Here is a 23,528-nt window from a genome sequence, read left to right on the forward strand (position 1 = left end):
ACTCTAAAGTCTCCAGAACTTGTGCATCCGATTAATTTTCAGATTAATAATAAAGCATCACTATATCGAATCTTTAGGTTGGTACATAAAATAGGTATATTTATTACTGTTTTCTATTATGTATACATGTTCGTGTACAATAAAGCGTTTATAAACAAAATAGATAAGTCACTTACCTCCTCTCAGCTCACAGAGCAGCGTGAAGTTGCTGCCTTCCTCCAGAGGGCCGACCACGCCCGCCACGTCGCGCCCCGCCTCGTCGTACAGCAGCAGCTGGTGGGGGGGCACTGGGGGGGGAATACAATACAAATACACTAAAATACTATAATTTATTCATAAAACACAAAAAAAATATAAGGACACATCATAGGTATACAGGGTGTTGCAAAAAGGGTATACTAAGCCTAACATGCTGCACATGTAGGTTTCGGCTTAGTATACCCGTTTTGCAACGCCCTGTATATGGTTGCCTGTAAGATAGCCTCTCAGCGATAAGGCCGCCTATTGTACATTGGTTCTAGTCTATAAGTATGTTTTTGTATGTCTGATTTATGTAGTGTTCAATAAAGTTGTATTCTATTCTATTCTATTCTATTCCCAATCTCGGGTAAGGCACAGAGGGGTCAGCTCACCCTAGGGTCATTTCCGGGTTTTCCAGACTCTCCAGCTGTGCTGCTACATTACAAGGTACAGTCAGCTAAGAGTCAGAAGTGTCCACCCCAAGCACTTAATCAACTGGTGCACGATGGGAGCCTCTCCGAGTGATGTATCAACTTTACTTTTAAATTTAATATTGTTTTTTTTTTGTGTATTATTATTATTTTGTGTGTGGTGCTGGACACCGAATAAAGAGCTTTTATCTTTACATTGTATACCTCCGCCGAACCCTGGGCAGTCAGCGATTGAAGCTTCAGGCTTCGTCAGACCAATCCTTTCATCACGGTGACTAAACCTAGGCGGAATTTCACCAAACGCTAAGGGCTTGTTCAGTCTATAAAGGTCTGTGATATAACAGGCCAGGCAGGATCGCATTACGCCTGCAGATGCGGCATCCTTTGTTGTTGAAATCTGTTCTACTCACTTCCAACCTTGTAAGGATGTCGCTAGTGTGCATTCGATGTGTCTACGGAAATTACAGAATGCCAATTTGAAAACTCATTTCGTATTCAGAATCGAGTTTTGACGATTAGCTTTGTAAAATAGCACGACTGGCCACCGCAGACTACATCGGATGCGACGGTTTCCATGGCCGTTCGGTCTGTCCTGCCGAAGACTCACCAACGACAGTGAGCCGGATCTAGAAGTCCCTTGTTTGGCGAGTTCTTGAAGCGGTACAGCCCCTCGTCGTCCAACCGCCGCTTCATGCGTTCGTTATCGATAAAGATAAACGACGCTTTATCGCGTTTTATCATAAATACGGCGCTGTGATTGGAGGAAAGCGCTTTTAGTAAAACGGTGCTTTATCGCGATTCGACATAAATACGGTGCTGTTACTGAAGGAACGCGCCTTTATTAAGACGTCACTATATCGCGATTCGTCAGAAATACATGGAGGCACGCTTTTAGTAAAACCTTGCCTTATCGCGATTCTTCATAAATAACGCGCTGTTACTGAAGGAACGCGATTTAGTTAGACGTCACTATATCGGGATTCGCCATAAACACATTAACGAGTTTATCTACGTCGATAGCAATCCCATGCAGCGGCACCAGACCACTCACCGACAACAGCGAGCCGGATCTGGAAGTTCCTCGTGGGCGAGTTCTTGAAGTCGACCCGGCAGCGGTACAGCCCCTCGTCGTCCAGCTGGACCGCCTCCACCGTGAGCGAGGACGGCTGCGACATGGTCACGAAGTACAAGCCGCCCCACAAGAGCCACGCCCAGTGGCAGATGGACTACCGCTTCGTGGGTGAGTTGTCGATATAGATAAACGACGTTTTATCGCGATTTTTCATAAATACAACGCTGTGATAAATGGAACGCTTTTTTAGTAAAATGTTGCTTTATCGCGATTCGTCATAGATACGGCGCTGTTTTATCGACGTCATGGGTTTGTTATCGATATAAATAAACGTGGCTTTATCGCGATTTGACATAAATGTGGTGCTGTATTATCGACGTCATGGGTTCGTTATCAACGTAGATAAAATCACTATATCGCGTTTATCTTTATCTTTATATCGCGATTCGTCAGAAATACAGCGCTGTGATTAAAGGAATGCGCTTTTAGTAAAACGTTTCTTTATCGCGATTCGTCATAAATACGGCGCTGTTTTATCGGCGTCATGATTTTGTTATTAACATAGATAAAATCACTATATCGCTTTTTTCTTTATCTTTATATCGCGATTCGCCATAGATACGGCGCTGTTACTAAAGGAACGCGCCTTTATTTAGACGTTGCTATATCGCGTTGCTTTATGGCTAATCGCGATAAACGACGTCGATAAACATATCTACGTCGATAGCAATCCCACGCAGCGGCAGCACAACACTCACCGACAACGGCGAGCCGGATTTGGAAGTTCCTCGTGGGCGAGTTCTTGAAGTCGACCCGGCAGCGGTACAGCCCCTCGTCGTCCAGCTGGACCGCCTCCACCGTGAGCGAGGACGGCTGCGACATGGTCACGAAGTAGGCGCGACGCCCGAAGGCCAGTGGGTCGGACCAGTGGAGCGCCTTGTTGAACGAGCGCCCGCGGACGTCGAAACTGTGGGGGAAGAAGAATTGTCAAAATCGATCCATAGATGGCGAATAAAAATAAAAAGTGGGTGTGGCTGTGTCCCCTTGGACGCAATCGTGTTATAACCCTGTAGATAGGCGAGCGAAGCGAGGGAATACAAACCTAACTTGCATTTCCTAAACCGTAAACACACAAACGAACGCTGCATATCCTAAAATGTATGTATGTAACCACTAACAATCTATCGGTACCTAGCGATTTCGTTCGACCGGACCGTTTTCTAGTTCTTTGAGCAGCAGGGGGTCACTCTGGCTTACGAAAAACTAAGAGCCAACTAAGAGCAGCGCTAACCGCAACGCTATTGTTGCATGAAACCAACGGACTTCACGAGTATTCACGACAGCCTTCGCTCGTTCGGTTTTTGTAAATCCAGAGTAACCCCCCAGCGTCTTACTGGTGCCGTCAGTGAGAAAGCGCCTTTACATCCGTGACAAATAGTGCAGTATCGGCTTTTCTTAAGCTGATTTTGAGCTGAATTTACGTCGGTATTTAGCTGTTTAAAGTCTTCGTCGCGTAAGAAACGTGATCTTAGTGCGTTTATCCACCGCTGCCGTCACCGTCACGTCATTGAAAACGTGATGACGCTGACGGTTCCGAGATGGCGGTTCATACATTTTACTTAAGCTGCGTACAAACCGGCCCAACGAACGCCCAACGGAGGATATTTATCATACATAATACAGGGCAGATTGCAGCAACGAAGGTCAACGAAACCCGTTCGTTGGCGTTCGTTTGGTCCGTCAAGTCATATTAAACTCGGCCCAAAGGGCTAGTACGGGGCGCATTTAAGACGTGACAAAAGTATTGCATCGCCGTCACTCACATCGCGCAGCCTCAAGAGTGATCGCGACGGAGAACTTTTGTCACGTCTTATTAGCGCCCTGTGCTACACTGTCTGAAATAATCTCGTTCTCGGTGACGTAAGAGCGTTTGTCCACCGCACGCCGCGCCGTCACAAGAGTGAGATGACGGCGAAGTAGCGGTGGACATACTGAGTGCGTATATGCACGTAACGTCGCGCAACGCAGAATGGATATTAGGAACTGTTGGTGAAATTAATTCGAATGTTGTTTTGTTTTGAGCTGCGGAACTGTTAGTTTAATTAGGAAGTTAAGATGCCTAGCAACAACTGGTAGACACATTTGGTCTAGTTATGTGACCGTCTTTTTAACCGACTTCAAAAAAAGGAGGAGGTTCTCAATTCGTCGGGATCTTTTTTTTTTTTTTTTTTTTTTTTTTTTTATGTATGTTCACCGATTACTCCGCCGTTTATGAACCGATTTTGAAAATTCTTTTTTTGTTGTATTGGGTTGAGCTTCCAGGTGGTCCCATTTTTTTTTCAGAATTTTATCTCACCCCCAAGGGTGGGTAAAGGGGTAAAAACAGGGTATGAATTTCAATTTTGGGCACATATTAACCGATTCTAATGAAATTAAGAACGTAAATATAGTTCTTATAACAAAAAAATATGATGATGACCTTGAGCTGATCTGATGATGGAGACGGAAGGCAGTCAGGGGAACTCCTCAACGGTATATAGCAACTACTTCGTGTTTAGGCTTGAATGATTCGTATTGATTAGTAGGACATTTTGGTATCATTTGCACCTTACTTTTGATTGAAAATTATTACAAATAAACTAAAAACTATTAAATAAAATAATAATTAAAAAAATTAAAAAACCGACTTCAAAAAACCACTAAAATGTAAGAAATAATTTAAGGTTTACACAAATTCTACTCGTATGAGACAGTACAAATATACCTAAGCAGGAACTGTTCTTTTTTGAAGTTGGTGCCATATTTCTTCAGATTACTTTGTCACCGCACCAACATAAAAAAAGAACAGTTCCTGCTTAGGTATATTTGTACTGTCTCATACGAGTAGAATTTGTGTAAACCTTAAATTATTTCTTACATTTTAGTGGTTTTTTGAAGTCGGTTTTTTAATTTTTGATGAAAATAGTAAGCATTTTAGAAACACCATGTACCTATAGTCAGCAAAATTGATAATGTATGCCACGGTGCCACCCCAACGCCAACAGTTTGATCTTAAGGCTCGTAAAATATAAAGCAAAAGTTAAAGATAAATTGAAATACTAAGCCAAAAGGGGGTGACTCGGAGGGTCAATCTGAACTTCATTTCTACGTTCTACGACTAGAATTGGCAACTTTATTCATCTTTTTCAACCAATCCATCACTTTTTTTTCATCGTTTTCAGGCAATCCATCAGTTAAATATATATATATATATATATATAGATATATATATATATAGATATATATAGGTACACTGAAGTATTTTCTTTCATTTATTTAATTTATTTAATGGTAGCATGATACTTCAACATTGTTAAATATACAAAGCCAGCCCTAAGTAGTCGTGTTTAAAACCATTACATAACTTTCAACCATAGAAAAGAAAATTACGGTAAAAACTACTTTGGCTAAAGTTTCCTCAAAACGGCGCCGCCGCTGCCAGCGTTTTAGCACCCTGTAACTTTTTCACGACAAAGAACGAAAGTATTCTGAAGTGTCTCTGAATTTTAGTGATGTGCAGTGTATGTTGTTAATTTGCCCAATAACGAAAAGTAAAGGTATGTATAGTATAATATACAGAATGTAATTTTATCAGTGTGAAAGAAAATACTGAAACCAATTTTAATATTTAGGTTAATTTAACTGACGCGTATACAAGACGGGCTCTTAGACTTTCAAGACTACCGACTTAAAAACCGATGAACGTAGGGAGTTTCGATTTTACACTGTAACTACCCAAGTAACATTTTTAGGGTTCCGTAGCCAAAATGGCAAAAACGGAACCCTTATAGTTTCGTCATGTCCGTCTGTCCGTCTGTCCGTCTGTCCGTCTGTCACAGCCGATTTACTCGGAAACTATAAGTACTACAGTGATGAAATTTGATGGGAATATGTGTTGTATGAACCGCTACAAAAATATGACACTAAATAGTAAAAAAAAGAATTGGGGGTGGGGCCCCCCATACATGTAACTGAGGGATGAATTTTTTTTTTTCGATGTACATACCCGTGTGGGGTATCAATGGAAAGGTCTTTTAAAATGATATAAAGTTTTCTAAAAAACATTTTTCTTAAAGTGAACGGTTTTTGAGATATCAGCTCTCAAAGTCGTAAAAAGTATGTCCCCCCCCCTCTATTTTTATAACTACGGGGTATAAAATTCTAAAAAAAATAGAGGTGATGCATGCTAATTAACTCTTTCAACGATTTTTGGTTTGATCAAAGTATCTCTTATAGTTTTTGAGATAGGTTGATTTAACTGTAATTTTGGTTAAGTTATTGTGCTTACTACGGAACCCTTTGTGCGCGAGCCCGACTCGCACTTGGCCGGTTTTTGGTTTTAAAAAGGTTTTGAAAAGGTTCTAGAACCTTTGTATGGAAATCAACTCATGAGACTTAGAAGGCTCGATAACCTTATATTAACCTTATATTAACCTCCTGAGTGCAAAAAGGGCCCACGTTTTAGAACCTTTCTGAGAGCTACAGCAAAACCTATAGCTCAAACCCAGAACCTTTTGAACAACTTACACAGAACCTAAATAAAACCTTCACAACCTTAATTTAACGTTAACATAACCTTGGAAGACAGCTTTTAAGTTCTAAATTAGTTCTGGATGTAACTCTTCTATAACTTGAAACATATTTGATGGATATTTGTAATGCCTTCCCAGGACTCTCGGGTCTTAAAATGTTTCTGTGTAAGATTTTATAATAATTATAATAAATGGCGCCATTACCTGACACTTTCCAAGACTCAAAATGGCTAACTTGTAAGTGTTGTATTAATACAAAATATAGTAAGTAGTTAGGCTGAAGTCAGGAAATATGAAAACCTTGTGCGACTAGCACTTTATTGTGATACTTTCGGATAATAGTTCTGTATAAGTGACGGGCCTTTTGTAAATGATAAATTTGAAGATATTTTAATTAAAAAAAAAAGATAAAATTTTATGTTTGGTGTACCTAAATTTATATTAGAAATAAAAGTACTGTCTATATAAAAAAACATATATTTGGAATAGTATAGGAAACGCTACTGAATTTTCCCTTATTAATTAAAATGTAGCTTTTTGGTAAGTTTTTTTTTATTTCAGTGAAAAAATATGGCGGCCGTTAGGAAATTACTAAAAAGCATTAAACATATTTTGAGGATGCCTCTAAAGCTTTAAAATATTCTTGTAGGACTTAAATCATGCCTTTAGCTCATAGCCAGTGCTTAATGCTTTTGATTTTCACCAAGTAGTCCTAATTTGTTTGCCTAGACAACTCTTATCAACCTAAAGGTTTAAGATAGGTTTTAAAAAATACTTATAAGTAATTTAAATATTCCATAACTTTATGGTTGTATCAAGGTTAAAAATTTAACCTTAAGCTCTCACTTTAGCATTAATGCTAGCTTTTCTAGAAGTAAATCAGGAGTCTACGACAACTATAAGATCCTAGAACTATATACTCCTGAAATACATGTTAAAATAACGTTAATATAAACTCTTATCAGCAGCTACAAGGTTGTATTAATAAACAATTAGTTTTAGGACTTAGTAATCATTCTCAAGTACTCAATATGACGAGATAGCAAAGCATTAACCTTTTCACAACCCTTATAAAACCTAAAGGCATTTCTTACAACCTAAGCTCGAATGAAATGTTACTTGGGTACTTACCTACTTATATGCCAGTAGGTTATGAAAGTGAGCTAAATGTTTACTAATTATACTTAGGCAAATATTTATTTCTTCTAGATATCCAAAATGTAAGTGTTTTTCACTTGATAGCACGTTGGACACATACATTATTTCAATATTGGGATATGATTCAAATATATAATTTAACACGAGAATGGCTATACTATGTCATAAGAATAAAATATCCGTCATAATGTCCCATCCCTAGTGCCCCTTTCCCCTAGCCGAGACTAGCGGGACGGGAACAAAGAACTCAGAATATTGTGTTAAAATCGCGTGACGTCTCTAATTACGAGCAAGTGTGAAACTTCTCGAATGAGTGTGACCGACAAATAGGTTTGTTGCACGATATTTACCCAGGGTGTGCATTACTAGTACTATACAGGGTGTTAATGACATGCTCTCTAGAGCGGTGGTGTTTCGTGTAAGCGCCCACCAAACCGCAGTGGACCAGCGTGGTGGGAAATGTCCAAGAAAAGGAGTTTAGACCTTGTGGATTTTTATCAGTGACATTCCCGTTGGCACGTATCTAGATCTACCCATGACAATGAGCAATGAGCAACATTTATAATGGGACCAACTCTGACTAAGCGAAAGACAATTTATCATATAATAGATAAGTACTACTTAAAAAGGACTTTGCTATAGCCGGATGTAAGGTTTTTCAAATACAATTAAATATTTATTTACTCATTAAACAATTACTTTCAGTTTTTCACATTATAATAATATTTACCCCACAAAACCAATATGCGGGGCGCATATTATTATGTTTGTTATCGAAACAATTATGAGGATATATGTATATTATGTATGTATACAATTATAAGCCTATGGAATTACAAAACCATATTTGTTTGAAAATACAGTGTTTTGAAAAATTATATCGTGAAATTCGTAAATCAAATTGTGTATCGTCTAAATTCGACTTCCTGGACAAAAAATACTCTAAGGAGAGACTCCACAGTCCACGAAAAATGTACAGCTAAAAATTTCGAAGCGTAGAAAAACTTATTTAGAATGACAAGTAAATATAGGTACAGTCAGGGCCACAGAAAGCTTACCTTCTCAGCGGGGTACAGTAAACTAACCCCACCCCCTAATTGCTGTCTGACTCCACCACACCATATTACGAGCACCCTGTATCAGCCCAGCATGAAATTAATTGTCTCCGCGGCGACACCTAGTAGTTCACAAAGGCGGTGTGTCAAAGCAGAAATGCACCAAATTACAATTAACTACATCAAAGCCATCCGAAATTGGCGCCTTCTTGGAACTCCAAAGAAAAAGACCTAATTTTGGAACTCATGAAAATTTATGTCGGTAATTATAATCAGCCTTGAAGGCTTCGTTCCTCAGACGAACCATAAATAATAATTTAGGCAGACGTGCGCGGAAGACGGTTACTGTGTAGCGATGTAGAAGTTGAGACCGGTGTCAACAAAAAAGGGGTATCACTCTTGTTCCTTATTGACGATTTGACGACCGAATTCGAATAGTGTAGTGGTTAGTGACCCAGGCTGCTATGCCGAAGGTCGCCGCCGCCGGTTCGATCCCCGGCTGGAGCAGATATTTGTATAAAGATAGATATTTGTACTCTGGTGTTGGGTATTAATAATTATGTATCTATCTAAGTCGGATGGCTGCGTGTGAGATGTCCCCACATAATATCATTATTATTATAGTACGTTTGACGTATCCTGGCCATGTATATACCCATTGGAATAAAATAAATAATTAATAAAATATGACCTGAATATAATTGTGTGTATAACATAATTATAAATCACATAAGTAGGAACAGTTTTATAAAATAATTCCAGCCTGTGTTTGTATATAAAACTGTTCCTACTGAGGAAATTCTTATTATTTATTTATATGCGGTCGATAAAAGAACCGCAAAGTGATTGAAGTGCCATCATTTATTAAGACGTCCTATATCTAGATCTAGGCATTGGGCTAGGGGCTGTACTAGAGCATTGAGAATGCCTCCTTTCAAAATGAACTCTTATTCTTATTGATAATATTCTGGTTACGTAGGTATGTTTCCAATAGTCCATGCTTAACGTTATATAATGGACGTACAGTAAGGGGCAGATAAACCTGACCCCTCTCAGAAGCATTGTTACTATGAGAGGGGGGTCAGGTTTCTCTGCACCTGACCGTACATAGAAACCTGGCCTAAAAAAATAAACTATTCGGAGCTAAGGTAACATTAAAATGTTTTTTTTTTCCCTATATCAATCAAATATATTTCTTCTTTAAACAAGTAAGTACCTACATAAGTAAGTAATAATATTAGTATAATATAAACGCTAAATAGCACGTACGACACAAAATATCCAGTTTTCCGAGTAAATTATTTCGCCGTTAAAATAACGTTTAATGTAATTATTCGTTAACCGAACTTCGGAACGGTTCCCACCTATATGTTGAACGTTTAACCACACCATCAGTTGTACTAACATAATCCGGTTAGTGCTCAGCGCAAATTGCAAATACACTCAAAACCGAATTACTGGTCGTGTGGACTCGCGCGCAAAAAGTGCTAGTTTAGCGAGCCTACCACATTTAATAATATAATTATTATTAGCAATTTCAATTTGAGTAGTTTATAATTTTAATCAGGTACATTATAATTATAGGTAATTTATTGAAGAGGGAAGCTTTGACACGAAATAATTCTTTCTCTGTGACGTATCTCCACTATCACCTATTTATTTTCTAAGGGCCGGTTTTTTGTTCCGTGGTCAAGTCACGTGTCAGCTGCATACGAATTTTGTTGGTTGAGTTAATCACAAATCAAAAAACCGGCCTTAAGCCTATGTACAGTTTGTACACTATTGAGAAGTTAAGTTGCTTGATAGTTTGAAGTTATAGTTGAGTTGAGCTGGCTTGAGAGTAGAAAGATCGAGATTCACAGATATGGCTGTTATTCACGTAAACACAAGTTATGTTATAGGTGGCGACTGCTCTCTATGGTAGCTGTTCGTACTCTAATTATAATAATATAAAATTATGGCTAAGTGTGAGTGTCGCAAGTCGCGGCAACGTAGGTCGCTATGTCAGCAACATAAAAATGTGCGATATTGAATCGTACACCATGGAAGTAAGAAGGACCTATTCCTCAAATACGTTGGGGGGCGCCGTTCCCTGCGCAGTCAGCGACTGACGCTTATGACGACTATGTGACTGGCCAGTCCTTTCACTATGGTGTCAAACCCGAAGCTATACCTTAAGCTGCGTACACACCGGGCCAACGAACGCCCAACGAACGCCAACGGTGATCTCAACGGTGGATATTATTCATACATAATACAGGGCAGATTGCAGCAACGAAGGTCAACGAAAAACGTTCGTTGGCGTTCGTTGGGCCGGTCTGTACGCGGCTTAATAGGTATTGTTGCCTAGTAACTTCAAGAAGATGTTGTTGGACGTTCTTCAAAAAACAGAAAACAATAGGAATTAAAAGGCTGAAGTTGATGACTCAATCGCGTTAAGAATTTAAGAATTTCGATAAGTTGTAGATCAAAATGCTGCAGAACCTGCGCTTGCGTGGTCCGATACAAACGTGGTTTAGATAAATGAATGAGGTTTCACCCCCTTTTAGCTTACTAAGTGCCCCTTGCACCAACAAATTAAATCTAGATTTCGTGTCAAATGTCGATTTAAGAAACGTCAGTCCATATAAAATTTTACACTAAATCTAGATTTAATATGTTTCTGCAAGTGGCCCTAAGTAAGGTATACTTACCACGTTTAGATAAAACGAGAATTCAAAAATGTAAAACCTATTTTTGGAGGCCAGTGTATGCGGTATAGCAGCACAGTACCTCAGCTTCGCAAATCACGTTACCTTCGTAAGTGTTATCGAATCCTAATTCAATCTGCCGTCTCAGTTCGCTACAGAGTTACTGGAATAGTTCGCTTTCTATCGACGCTTAATTCCTCAAAGCTAAAGTAGTTAAACCGTGGAGCATGTAAGTACAATTAGGTAGAAACGGGGCAGAAGCGAAGCTCAATATGTGTGCTTCCACTGTCTGTTGTGTTGCCAACCCGAGTCCGGGCTGATCACCGGAGGGAGGTGACACGGGCCACCGGCCACAACCACAAAACGCCGCCACTGGCATATTTCCTGTAATTTTCGTACATTTTATATGGACTCGCCGCACACGGTTGGCGCCGGTGGCGGCCACACGCTACAAATCGTTTCCCTACAAAAGCTTCGCGTGGCGGCGTTTGTGGCTGTGGCCGGTGGCACGTGTGCGGCGACACGTATAGACGGCCGTCTGATCATTGGTGCACAGGAACTTCCTCGAGTGACGTATTAACTGTAACATACATAGGTTGAAATTTTATCAAATAAGTCCTTAAGAACTCGGTAGGACAATTTACCCGACCTCCTGAGTAACTTTCTTTGTACATGAAATCTCGAAAAACAAAACAATCGAGGCATAGCAAAGTTAAACCATAATTGGGCATAATGATTATAGATCCCACATCGTTTTTAATCACTGAAAACCAATGAAAAATTCGAAGTAGTCATCCCCTATTAAGGGTTAAATAACTATTCAATCAAAACTCGCAGTATTTTTTCGATTCATCGCGTGAGTAATTCATTACTTCAGATCAGATAGGACCGCATCTTTAGATTGTGTATATTGTGTATTCCTTCCTGCTCTGGCTGATAGCTTTAGTGAAATAGGTCACAATTTAAGCACTAACTTAATGAGAACCAACGTAAATTGCATTTTTAAACGAAGTGCCGTGAGATTAATGCCTCTTAGCTTTGCCTTTTCTGTTCTTTGATGCATTTGTAGGAAAAAAGCTTTTAGCGAGATATTATGGCTCTAATATTATATGAAGGACTAGCTGTTCCCGCGAGCTTCGCTTCGCCTTAAAAAGTTTTCCCGTGGGAATTCTGGGATAAAAAGTAGCCTGTGTTCTTTCTCAGGGTCTAGACCATATGTATACCAAATTTCATTCAAATCCGTTCAGTAGTTTTGGCGTGAAAGCGTAACAGACAGACAGACAGACACAGTTACTTTCGCATTTATAATATTAGTTAGGATGTCGGTGCGGTTTCATTCAATTAGTTCTTATACAGGGTTTTTTTTCTGGTATGCAGAGCGATTTGTGAAGAGATTGCGAATATCAGAAACAGACTTAGCGTGGGTTTACAATAGTTATGTGCCTTTAGTTTGTTTGTGTTTAAGCTTATAGTAATTACTAATATCGTATATTATTTACTGGTTATAATGTATTTTTTAAATAGCTGCACATAGCTAAGTACAGTTTATATTCCGTTAATAATGTACGACATACATATACCTAGCGAAGATTTGTAGGTAAATCTTCGACTAGATTCGCAGAGAAGTTTGAGTCTTCTTCCTTTTGTACATATTACCTACCATATGGGTACATCTTCAATGACAAAGTCACAAAAGCTTTGCGCTTTAAAACGCTCTCTGATCAGGTCACTCTAGCTTAAAAGAAACTATGTTTTGGAGCGCTGATGCGCTAACCACGACTCTTGTTCTTTAACAAGCTTAGGCCTAATTTCACACCATTCGGTTAGGTTAAAAATACCTCGGTTTGGTTACATGTTGGACCGTTAAGGTTAGTGAGTGTCCCACCATGCTAAATCACGGGGTTAACTCCCTTGATCGGGTTATAAACTTGATTGCTGCTGTGGGGTTCCGCTAAGACTTGGTTAAGACCGGTAACCAGGCAACGGGTTGTTTACTTGTCACTCATTCTGTCAAGATTCAAGATGGAAAAATGAACAGAGCCTTTGATAAACAATATACGAACTAGATGTTGTGTGACATAAAAAATGAAGCGAAATACTGTCTGGGTTTTATATAATGTCAAACCGAGATAAAAGTTTAAATTTAATGTCCTAACCTAACTTGGAATCGCAATATAGAAACACAAATTGATGGCCCTACCTGGAAATCGAACCCGGGATCCCTGGGTGATGAAGCTGAGCTTCTACCACTAGACCATAGAAGTAGATTCAAGAAGTTAAACCTAATAACTTAATGAGAACTATTGAATTAAGTGAAAAATCTTCTGACAAAATATTTTAAAATAAGACCTTACTTAGAAATTGATATGTTATTTCCCGAGAAGTTTCTTTTGCACTGACACTCCATCTTGTTCGTTGTATTGTTTTTCAAAGGGCATGGCGTAATAATATTATTTTCAATGACGGATGTCAAAAAACAACCTCGGTAGAAATAGTAACCATGGCAACCTCAAAACCAAAAAGTTTGGTTGTTTGAGGTTGTTTGAAATCACAGAGACATAGACAACAAATTTCAATGAATATGACAGAATATTGAGTGAAGTGTGAGGGAAATGAGTGAATGATACACATAATGCTGGATTTATGAATAGTCGGTTAGATTTTCGTCGTGGGACTCATCCAGTTAACAAGGGTAATAATCCTTAAACGCGTCGTCAGCAAATCCGTTATTGAGACTGTAACTAACAGAATCATGAGAAACCAGGTCTTAGCCCCCATTTCTCCATAGTCGGTTATCTAACCGACCAGGGATTGGTTATCAATTATACGTCATCTCCATATAAAATTCTTGACAGATATGTCAAAAGTCAACCACTAATATCTGGTTATGCTCTAACCGACTATGGAGAATTTTGGCACTAAAGCAGCTATTCCCGATTTTTTACGCCACAGAACCTCTTATTGATAACCGTCGCAGAATCCTAGCTGTTAGGCCTTGAACCTATTACTCTACAGCTACAACCACTTATCACAAATTTGGCTTGAATTTTCAAGGAACCCTTGGCTTCGGAACGCTAATCGAGAACCTGTGAGCTAGATAAGTATAAAAAAATATATACTCTTTATTGCACACAAAAAGAAAAAGTTTACTAAACATAGAACAGAAAACAAATAGCACAATCGGCGGCCTTATTACCAACAGTAATCTCATCCAGACAACCACTTACTACTTACAGGAAACTGAAGTGACCCCGCAGGCTGTGAGTTTCTGTGATGTTGCACTTTTCTACGTTTCCAGTTCACGGTTCGTTAGCTCTGAAGCGCTGAATAACGAGATCAAGATGTTGCCGCTTTTCCATTCAACTCTACTGGAGTCTGTGTGTCCAGTGCCAGCGAGTGTCAGCATGCTATTTCTTCACTGTTGTGTTTAGCAGCACATATGAATAGCTATAACTAGGTACCTAACTACCCAAATCAACGATACTGTAAAATATACCGGCTACCGTACGGCCACCGGAAAATAAGCAATAAACAATCCATAAGCAGTGTCGCTTGTCTGTCAAACATTATTTTATTAAATAAATAACATGGGGTAGGTACGTATTACTTCATAGAAGATCATTTACACAAAGCGCTTGTTAGTAAAAGCGTGCTAGTTTGCGAAGGTCTATCTACCTTGACAGCTGCTATTCAATCGGCAAGTATAATGATATCGAGATACAATCGTGGTTAGCGCATCAGCTGTGGAATTTTGTATTTCTTAAGCTATAGAGTGACCCCTTAAGTAAAAACGTAGCTACAGCATCAATGAGCTAAGCGCACAACATAATCTATTTCCATTTAATTTAATAGCTCAGCCGCGGGAAATAGGTCAGTTACTGGCGTGCTTTTGCCACTTTGTCACTATCCATTCCACTTACTCTGACGTCAGACTGACATGTCAAATGGCTTTGCTACGACTCCTCTGATTAATAATAATCATATAAGTTTAGGATCCGACTAAAACTGGACGTGGATTTTGATTATTAGGTGCTACTAAAGCCGCCCAAAGCGTTAAGTAACTCATATCTGGAACAGGAAAGACAGCTTTATGCAGGTGAATCTTCGAACAAGACGTTCACGACTCACCTGTATTTACTCAAATTTATATTGTAGATTTTAACGCTCCGAGAACAAGGATGTATTAGGGAGATCGCTCCGTTAGACAGAATATGTTTAATCCCTTGCGGGGAAGGCACATGCACCTATCGTGAATTTGTTTTTACTGTGATTTTCGGATGCAAAACGTATTGAATTTGACACTAATTAAGTACTTCGTAAATGTTATAATACCTAATGTTAGCACCCACATTGTGCCGGTCTCATTTAGGAATGTTATACAATCATTATTTTATGGATGCACGAAAGAAGCCCGCTCGAGTGACGTTCGAGAGAGCGCGACGGAAAACTTTTGTAGGCCTTCTGATATACGTTCTGCGCACCCTGGATAGTCAGTCACTGATTTAATAGTGATTGATTGATTTTCCAAATTCTTTATTATCAATAAGTATAATGGTAACAAAACAGTACAACTAAAATATTATACTATTTTAGGACATTGTGGTTTACACACTTAATTAGGCTGCAGACACCTTTGTAAGTTTACAAATTATTTGACTTAATGCTATTTATTTACATCGATAAGTATTTTAGTAACAGAGTATGAATGAACTAACTCGACAACAGTATTTTAAATGCGTACGATCTCAGTAGTGTTGAATACCATTTTTTGCAGGAGATGAGATAAAGTACCTACTGATTTAATAGTATTACTGCTGACTGCTATTCTGACCGGCCAATCCTTCCATCACGGTGACAAACCCTAATCTAACGGACACTGATGGACGCCCCAAATCGACGTCATACATGATGCATGATGGCGTGCAATAATAATTTATCCTTCCGTCATCGTCAGTATTTAAAAGACTGTCATTTTATGTAAGATTACTCTATTTGGAATTGCTCAAATAAAACATACTGACACCGTCAGGTTATGGAGTAGGTCGTTGAGTAGGACTTAAATAATAGCTTAGGTTAATTTTCTCAAGTGAGAAACTGACCCTTTACTACTGCATTTTATAAACTAAACTAAGTATTTGTAAACTAAAAAGCACTAAAAAAACAGGTTACCTAAAGTTGAAAGTTGACATAAGCATGTTAGCTTAAGGTATAACTTAACACTGAATAATTACGCTCGAGACGCTTAAGCTATTTATTTTAGTTCCAAAAGCCGCCGCGGAGGGGAGGACGAACTATTTTTGTCATTAGTAGGCAGGCTCTTGAGGAATTGCCGGTGGCGCCCTCTTGACACCTATCATAAATATTTCCCGCTAGTTACACAAGTTTCAGCCATTTTTACCCTCGATCCGTAAAAGCGGAGTGTTATTTGTCTATCTATTTGTGTGTAGGTATACAGTAAGAGGTATAACCAAAATTGCATTGTTTGGATAGTTATTAATGTATGTTTTGCGGTTGTTTAAATGAGCATTTTTAATGTTAGAGGGGGGTCGCTGAGATTTTTTTGCCATTTCTTTCCTCCTTAATGACGGGACCTTTCTGAAATGCGGGTAGAGTAATATTATGACTATTTATGACTATCGACAAATAATTATAAAATTTTACGTCGAATATACGATATTTCATTTCTATACTTATCCCTATATAAAATAAATGATCTTCTATAGTATAATACAGCAAATATTTCAAATAAGTAAATAGACTAAGGGTCACTTTTACCAAACGCTAAACGTATTTAAAATTGTATTTAAATCAAATTTTAAATACATTTTGTACTTGAGTTTTTTTTTAGCCTAAAAATATCTTCATACACTGGTGAATTTATATTCGTAATTGTCTCTCTTAGCTCGTAGGGTTGCCTGAAAGAGATCGCTATAGGTGTATTATGTACAATAGAGTTATACTACTACTATTACTGAATTGTCTGTGATTTACGAGTGTCAGATGTTTTAAAACTAAAATGTCATTATATTCTAATGTTAGTTCGTATAGTTTTATAAAAGTTTGTTTCAACTTGTGTCTCTAGAGGTTGAGTTTGAGAGCAAATTGCTTGCTGTAAAGAAAATAAATTGTTCGTTTTTAGAATAGTTGGTCTCTAACGTATTTATTTCTTTTACTTAATTTTAAGTAGTTGCTAAAAGTCGCTTAGTTGGATGGGCTTCGAAACTGTTAAATAGTTACTTTGACCAAATTGTTAATATTTAAGTTCCTACTTTGATAAATTAAGCTTCTCTCGCACTACCTCCACAACACCAAAAGTGAACTGAATTAAACTGCTATTAGCATTTAGTTCACCTATGTACTCGTAAATTTGTGTGCAATAAAGATTTTAGCAATAAAAGCCTCCTGATTTTTCACCATGAATCGGCATCGAATCTCTATGATACTTCTGCCCGAATCGGGAACCAAACCGGGTCCTTCAGGGCATCAGCACCCCGATCCGGAAAAATACGCAAAACATTCTATTCGATAGTAGATTCTATAGAAATTTATGAAAAAAAAACAGCTCCACCGTGTTCACGTTTGGAACTAAAAAATCGCGATCCCGAACGCCTGCGACAGTCGTATAGAATGTGTCCTGTCAAATCTAGGATCGAATGTGACTCATTCGCTCATACAATTATGCCGGTGTTCGTGCTACCAAATGGGTTGACAGCACTTTCGAATAGAATGCGAGTTCGAACACTCGCACTCGATTCTATACGTTAACTCCGTTTTTTCTCGCTACGAACGTACAAGAATTGTCACGCTATGGGCTCGCTTAATACGACGAGATAGAGCCGAGGTTAGCACTGCAGTATTGTTTTTCCTAAGCTTCGGAGCTCCGCGCTTATCGTTCGTTCGTCGGTAGAGTGACCCCCCTGCACTTAATGTCCTTTCGTCTTTCATAGAGACCTAATTTGGGGCATTACAACGTCTAAATGGGTTTCCTGTGTGTATTCTGAGACTGAATTAGTTTATTCACGGGCAGATGGACGGTGCAATGGTTAGGAATCAGATTTTGGCTTAGATTATTTATTTTAGAACACAATTACTTAAGTATACATATTTTTAACAACGTTTCATAGAATTTCTTATAAGTTTTTTTATAAGGTTGCAAACTCCACTCTAGGCCTACATTGTGGAGTTACAGTATGTATGAGCATTGAGAATGTTCCAGTAAAAAAAAAAAAAAAAACACGCACTCACGCCTTGTACTAATGTACTCCCTTGCGGGGTAGGCAGAGGTGCATTGCTGCACCCACTTTTCGCCAGAGTGTTATGTTAGTCCCAATGTAATAGGGGGTGGGCCTATTGCCATTTTTCGGGCACATCCAAGACCCGAGAACAGATATCTGTGTTTAAACAAATATCTGCCCCAGCCGGGAATCGAACCCGGGACCATCGGCTCAGTAGTCAGGTCACTAACCACTACGCCATTCGGTCGTCCTACGCCATTCGGTCGTCAAGTTCTAGTTAAAAATAATAATAATCAAAATGCTCTTGAACTGTACTTGCTAATTCCATAGAACAATGATGCCGCGGTTAATTACCGAGTAACGGTATAGATGGCGCCACCTTCTATTTGAGTTGTAGAAAGTCCTGAAATTGAAATTATTCCTGGAACCTAACTGTTACAACATTTTATTTAACACCAAAGCTTTGACTTTAGACTCGAAACTTCGCTAATTAAAATAAAACTTTATTTAAGTTGTTAAGTACCTAATAAAATTATTCAGAGGCAATATAATGCTTAGTATAAATACAGGGTATTATTTACACTTGTAGATTTTTCAATTTAATTTGTTTCTACAATATCAGTATCGAAATAAATATTAAACCTGCAATTTTTACAATTCGCTTTCATAATATCGAATATTAAAAAACAAAACACAACCCTCGCCACCGCAATACGTCGCAGCCAATAAGAAATAAAGCAGAAAACCTGAGCGCACTATTATCCTCATTGCAATATTCAAATCCACCACAATAGTACTGCAAAAGATACTCATCGCATATTAGTAATCGATACGTTTCATAATCGATTTATTCGCTCTGCTACCGGTGGACTCACCGAGGCGACAAAATATGCACGCTTGGACGCGCACAACCCTAGGGCTGTATTTACTTCTCATTTTGACACCGAATTTTTGAACGAAACTTACCCGCTACCTTTTCCACTGCGGTTCTAAATTTAAAACGAATGATTGAGCGATCTCCGCGTTCGATTTTCGAATTTAGAATTTGGAATTTCCGCAATTTCGGTCCCGCCGCATCAATTTTTATTGGTCTACGTTCACGTTCAGGAATTTCTAAATTGAAATCTAGAAATAGGATTGGTCAGGTGAGAGATGTGTGAGTGCTTGATGTTCGATACACGTGGATGCAAGCGGGAAATGCCAGGGAAAAAATAATCTAACTAGAAACATGGTAGAAACTTGATATTAAATTCGTAAAATATTTCTAATTACTTTCAATAGTTGGGAGTAAATAATTGATTCTGAAATTATGTTTTCATTATTGAGACATATTTTTAATAATTTAAAGTAATATTCGGGTGTACGAAAGACACTTCCTCAGTCCTGACGTGTTATCTGTTCTTATAGCATTTAATGTTATCACCATTAGACCTATAGAGCTTCCATTTTGTTATTGTATTTTAGATGTTTCCTTATGTCTGGTAAGTAAAGTTGGTTTTCCTTTGCAGCCGTCAAAAATGTATGGAATCTGAACTGTCTAAAAACCAATAATATAATGGACAGAGTATAGTAAACGTAACGTCACACACAAGGACAACTTAGGTACAGTGTAATTATAAAGTCCTGAAAACGGAAGTGGATACTTACTAATTGTTAAAGGCCGTATTTAATCGATACACTATTTAAGCACAAATCCGTTAAAATGCCATAAGCCTTCGGTATTTTATTTTTAAAATGTATGTAAATAACTGATAATGATAAAAAGTCTTTGCAAAATCGCACTCTTTATTCTCAGGACTTTTTACTTGCACTGTACCTCTACGGTTAGAAAAAATCGCACATGAATGCTTCAACATTGAGCGTACATTTCCAGAATAGTGATGGGAAACGACCAAAATTGTAGACCGAACCGAGTAATTCCGTCTTGATTAGCCTCGATTCACGTTTTAATTCAATTATTTAGAACCGAGCTCTCTAGTTAACAAGATACCAACTGTGTGTACGTTAATTTTAGCTCGCTAATTATAGAGAATTTGCAACTGTCAGAGGGATGAGTTTGCACGCAGTGCAGGCAGTAATTTACCCTAAGAAGTAAATGTAAAGGTACCAATTGGCGAATGTCCACATGGTAAATGACCACATATCCAGTAGACAATTGATGGCTGTTGGTACAGTTTAAATTTTTTACAAAATAATATTATTAAGAAATACACTCATACTACAAGGTACCACTAAGTTAACAATGTTCGGTTACGGAACCCAAAAAATACTAATTTAATTGTAAGAAATGGTCTTTGAAGATTCAATGGATGGAATTGGTCAAAAGTTTTTCCGAGAATCGTAAATAATTTCCTCCGTGCCCTACCTCCTCTACTTCATTAGGTTGATTTGACTACATTTGATTATTATTGAAAAGAGGTATTTTATTATGTATTCAGGCCGATTTCTTCAATAATTTAATAAAATTACTATAAACAAGCACGCAGCTCAGAAAAGATGGGCGCGTTAAGGCTCTATAACGCACTGCCTACTTTACAAAATACTACCTACTAAAAATAGTTTGCCTCTCTAAAACTGTACTATCATTAGCTCTTATAAGCAACCTCTGCTATTTCAGATGGCAGCACGGTATATAAGGTCTTTGACTGAATAATATTTAGACCCCTGCCTGCTGACTTCGTGCCTAGGACCGTGTAATAATTGGATGCAGAAAGCTGTAGATCGCATCCAGTTGAGTGCTTTGGAAGAGGCCAGCAGTTTACTGCTATAGGCTGATGATGATGATGATGATGAAGCCGAATGGTTAAATATGTCCACCATAGAGCAGTTCCGAGCAGCAACACTCCGGACCAAAGAGTCCATAATGATAGCCGACCTACGATAGTACATGGCACCTTAAGAAAAAGAAGAAGATGATGATGAAAATATTGACTGACCTATAGAGCGGTTTCCCGCCGCTGTGCCGGAACCAGAGCACCATGTAGACGCGGTCCTCCTTGGTGTCGGGCTCGATGTCGCAGGGGAGAGACGCGCGCCGCCCCACCACCGCCTCCACGTCCACCGTCGACACCGGGACGAAGTCCACTGGAAGAGAGAAACATAGTTGACACGTGGACCAAGTACACTGGAAGAGAGAGAAATACTGTTGACATAGGAAGTCTATAGTGGAAGAGATAAACATGGTTGACATTGATACAAAAGACTGACGACATGGGGACAAAGTCCACTGGAAGAGAGAGACATAGTTGACATGTGGACCAAGTGTACAAAAATTGCTGAAATGAGGACCTAGTCTATAAATATAGTTGACATGTGGACCAAGTCTTTAGTGGGAGAGAGAAACATAGTTGACATGAGGAGAAGGTACAGTGGAAGAGAGAAACATTGTTGACATTGTGACGAAGTACACTGGAAGAGAGTAATAGTTGACATAGGGACAAAGTTCACAGGAAGAGAGTAATAGTTGACATAGGTATAAAGTATAGTGGAAGAGAGAAAAATAGTTGATATGGGGACAAAGTACATTGGAAGAAATAAATATGGTTGACATTGAGACAATATTTGTTCTCGGGTCTTGGATGTGCCCGTAAAATGGCAATAGGCCCGCCCCCTATTACATTGGGACTAACAGAACACTCTGGCGAAAAGTGGGTGCTGCAATGCACCTCTGCCTACCCCGCAAGGGAGTACATTAGTACAAGGCGTGAGTGCGTGTGTGTGTGTGAGACAATGTCCAAAAGATAGTCGGCATGTGAATAAAGTACGTTGGAAGAGAGAAAGATAGTTGGCATGGGGACAAAAGGTAAGCGTCCACCTATCGGTATCGTACGTATCCGAGCAAACAAATTTTCATAAATGAATGATGTTTACCTTTAATCAGGTTGTGGTGAGGTATTACCATAGTAGACGTTATATTCTAATATTGCCTAAACATGTCTTTAATCGCAGAAATTGCTTGAAACACTTATATAACTTGGAAATACTTAAGATTTATTCTCATTTCTGACCGAAAAAGACGAATAAGTATATCGCCTTTCAATACAAATAAAAGTTACAGGAAATCATGATAAAACTGGCCCACTTTTCAGGATTACCGCCAATAAATACAGGTAGCGCCGTATCCGTTTCCTCCCTTCCCGGGGTCACTCTATATGACGAAAAACTAAGTTTCGGAGCGCTGCTGCGCGAGCCACGACTCTATGTTGTTGTATTAAACGTGCCGATTGCACGACAGCTCTCGTTCGTTCGTTTTTCGTCAGTATAGAGTAACCCTCCCCTTTCGCCTCGCTTTATCTCAATACGGACGGCCATTTTGTAATAATTTTAGACTGGACTAGGAGTGGTGCGAAATGTTATCTGTACTTTTTCAATAAATCTTGTTAATCTAGTATACTTAAACATGAAAATAACACAAACTTAATTGGAACATTGAACAGGAATCGCAAGAGTGTGCTTTGCAATACCTTCTAAAGGACTATCTATAGGCCACAGACACATCAGTAGTCAGCTTCTTTAGTAACTTTCTATACGATAGCTAAATACTATGTATCTTCACAAACCACCTGTACATTAATTCAATATTTGACGTTTTAATTTTTACGCTGCTACTACTACTTCTGCTTTGTGGAGCTTTTAATGAATTTATTAAGCTTTTTGTAAGTTCTATGAATAAAATAGTAAAGTGAGTATTCTACTCATTGATCACTTCCCCCTTTTCCCGTATCGTAGTGAGGACTGTCGGCCAACAGATGGCGCTCGTGGACAGACCATAAATGTCACTTCTACAGATCGAAACGAACGTTCCAGAACACATAAGATGTCACGTTTAGTGGCTCTGAAATTTTTATAAGTCCCCGGCAAGGGATATGCTGCAATAAACCGTATTATTTATTGTCTTGGAGGCGCGTTTCGGCATTGTAAGTATTTTTGGATGATGCCCTGATAATGTTTTTTGGGGTAAAGGGTGCTTCCCGGATTTGAATCTATTATTCATTCGATTTTTTTTATTGCTTTGATACTATACTAAGTTGATCTTGTCGCCTTTTATTATAAAACATTAAAGTCTGATTAATACAA

The 23,528-nt window shown here is 38.6% G+C and overlaps 1 protein-coding gene across 1 annotated transcript in view; it reads right to left on the minus strand.

The window, feature by feature from the left end:
* The window catches only part of LOC105380436 (nephrin), a 124,117-nt gene that overhangs the window by 35,381 nt on the left and 65,208 nt on the right, over positions 1-23,528 (minus strand). The window contains exons 3-5 of the mRNA XM_048622030.1: positions 21,389-21,536; positions 2,502-2,710; positions 177-287 (exon numbers count right to left, since the gene is read on the minus strand). Of these exons, the coding sequence (XP_048477987.1) occupies positions 177-287; positions 2,502-2,710; positions 21,389-21,536 (468 nt within the window). The remainder of the gene's footprint in view (positions 1-176; positions 288-2,501; positions 2,711-21,388; positions 21,537-23,528) is intronic.

The sequence above is a fragment of the Plutella xylostella genome, chromosome 7 (genome assembly GCF_932276165.1).
Source record: "Plutella xylostella chromosome 7, ilPluXylo3.1, whole genome shotgun sequence".
NCBI lineage: Eukaryota > Metazoa > Arthropoda > Insecta > Lepidoptera > Plutellidae > Plutella > Plutella xylostella.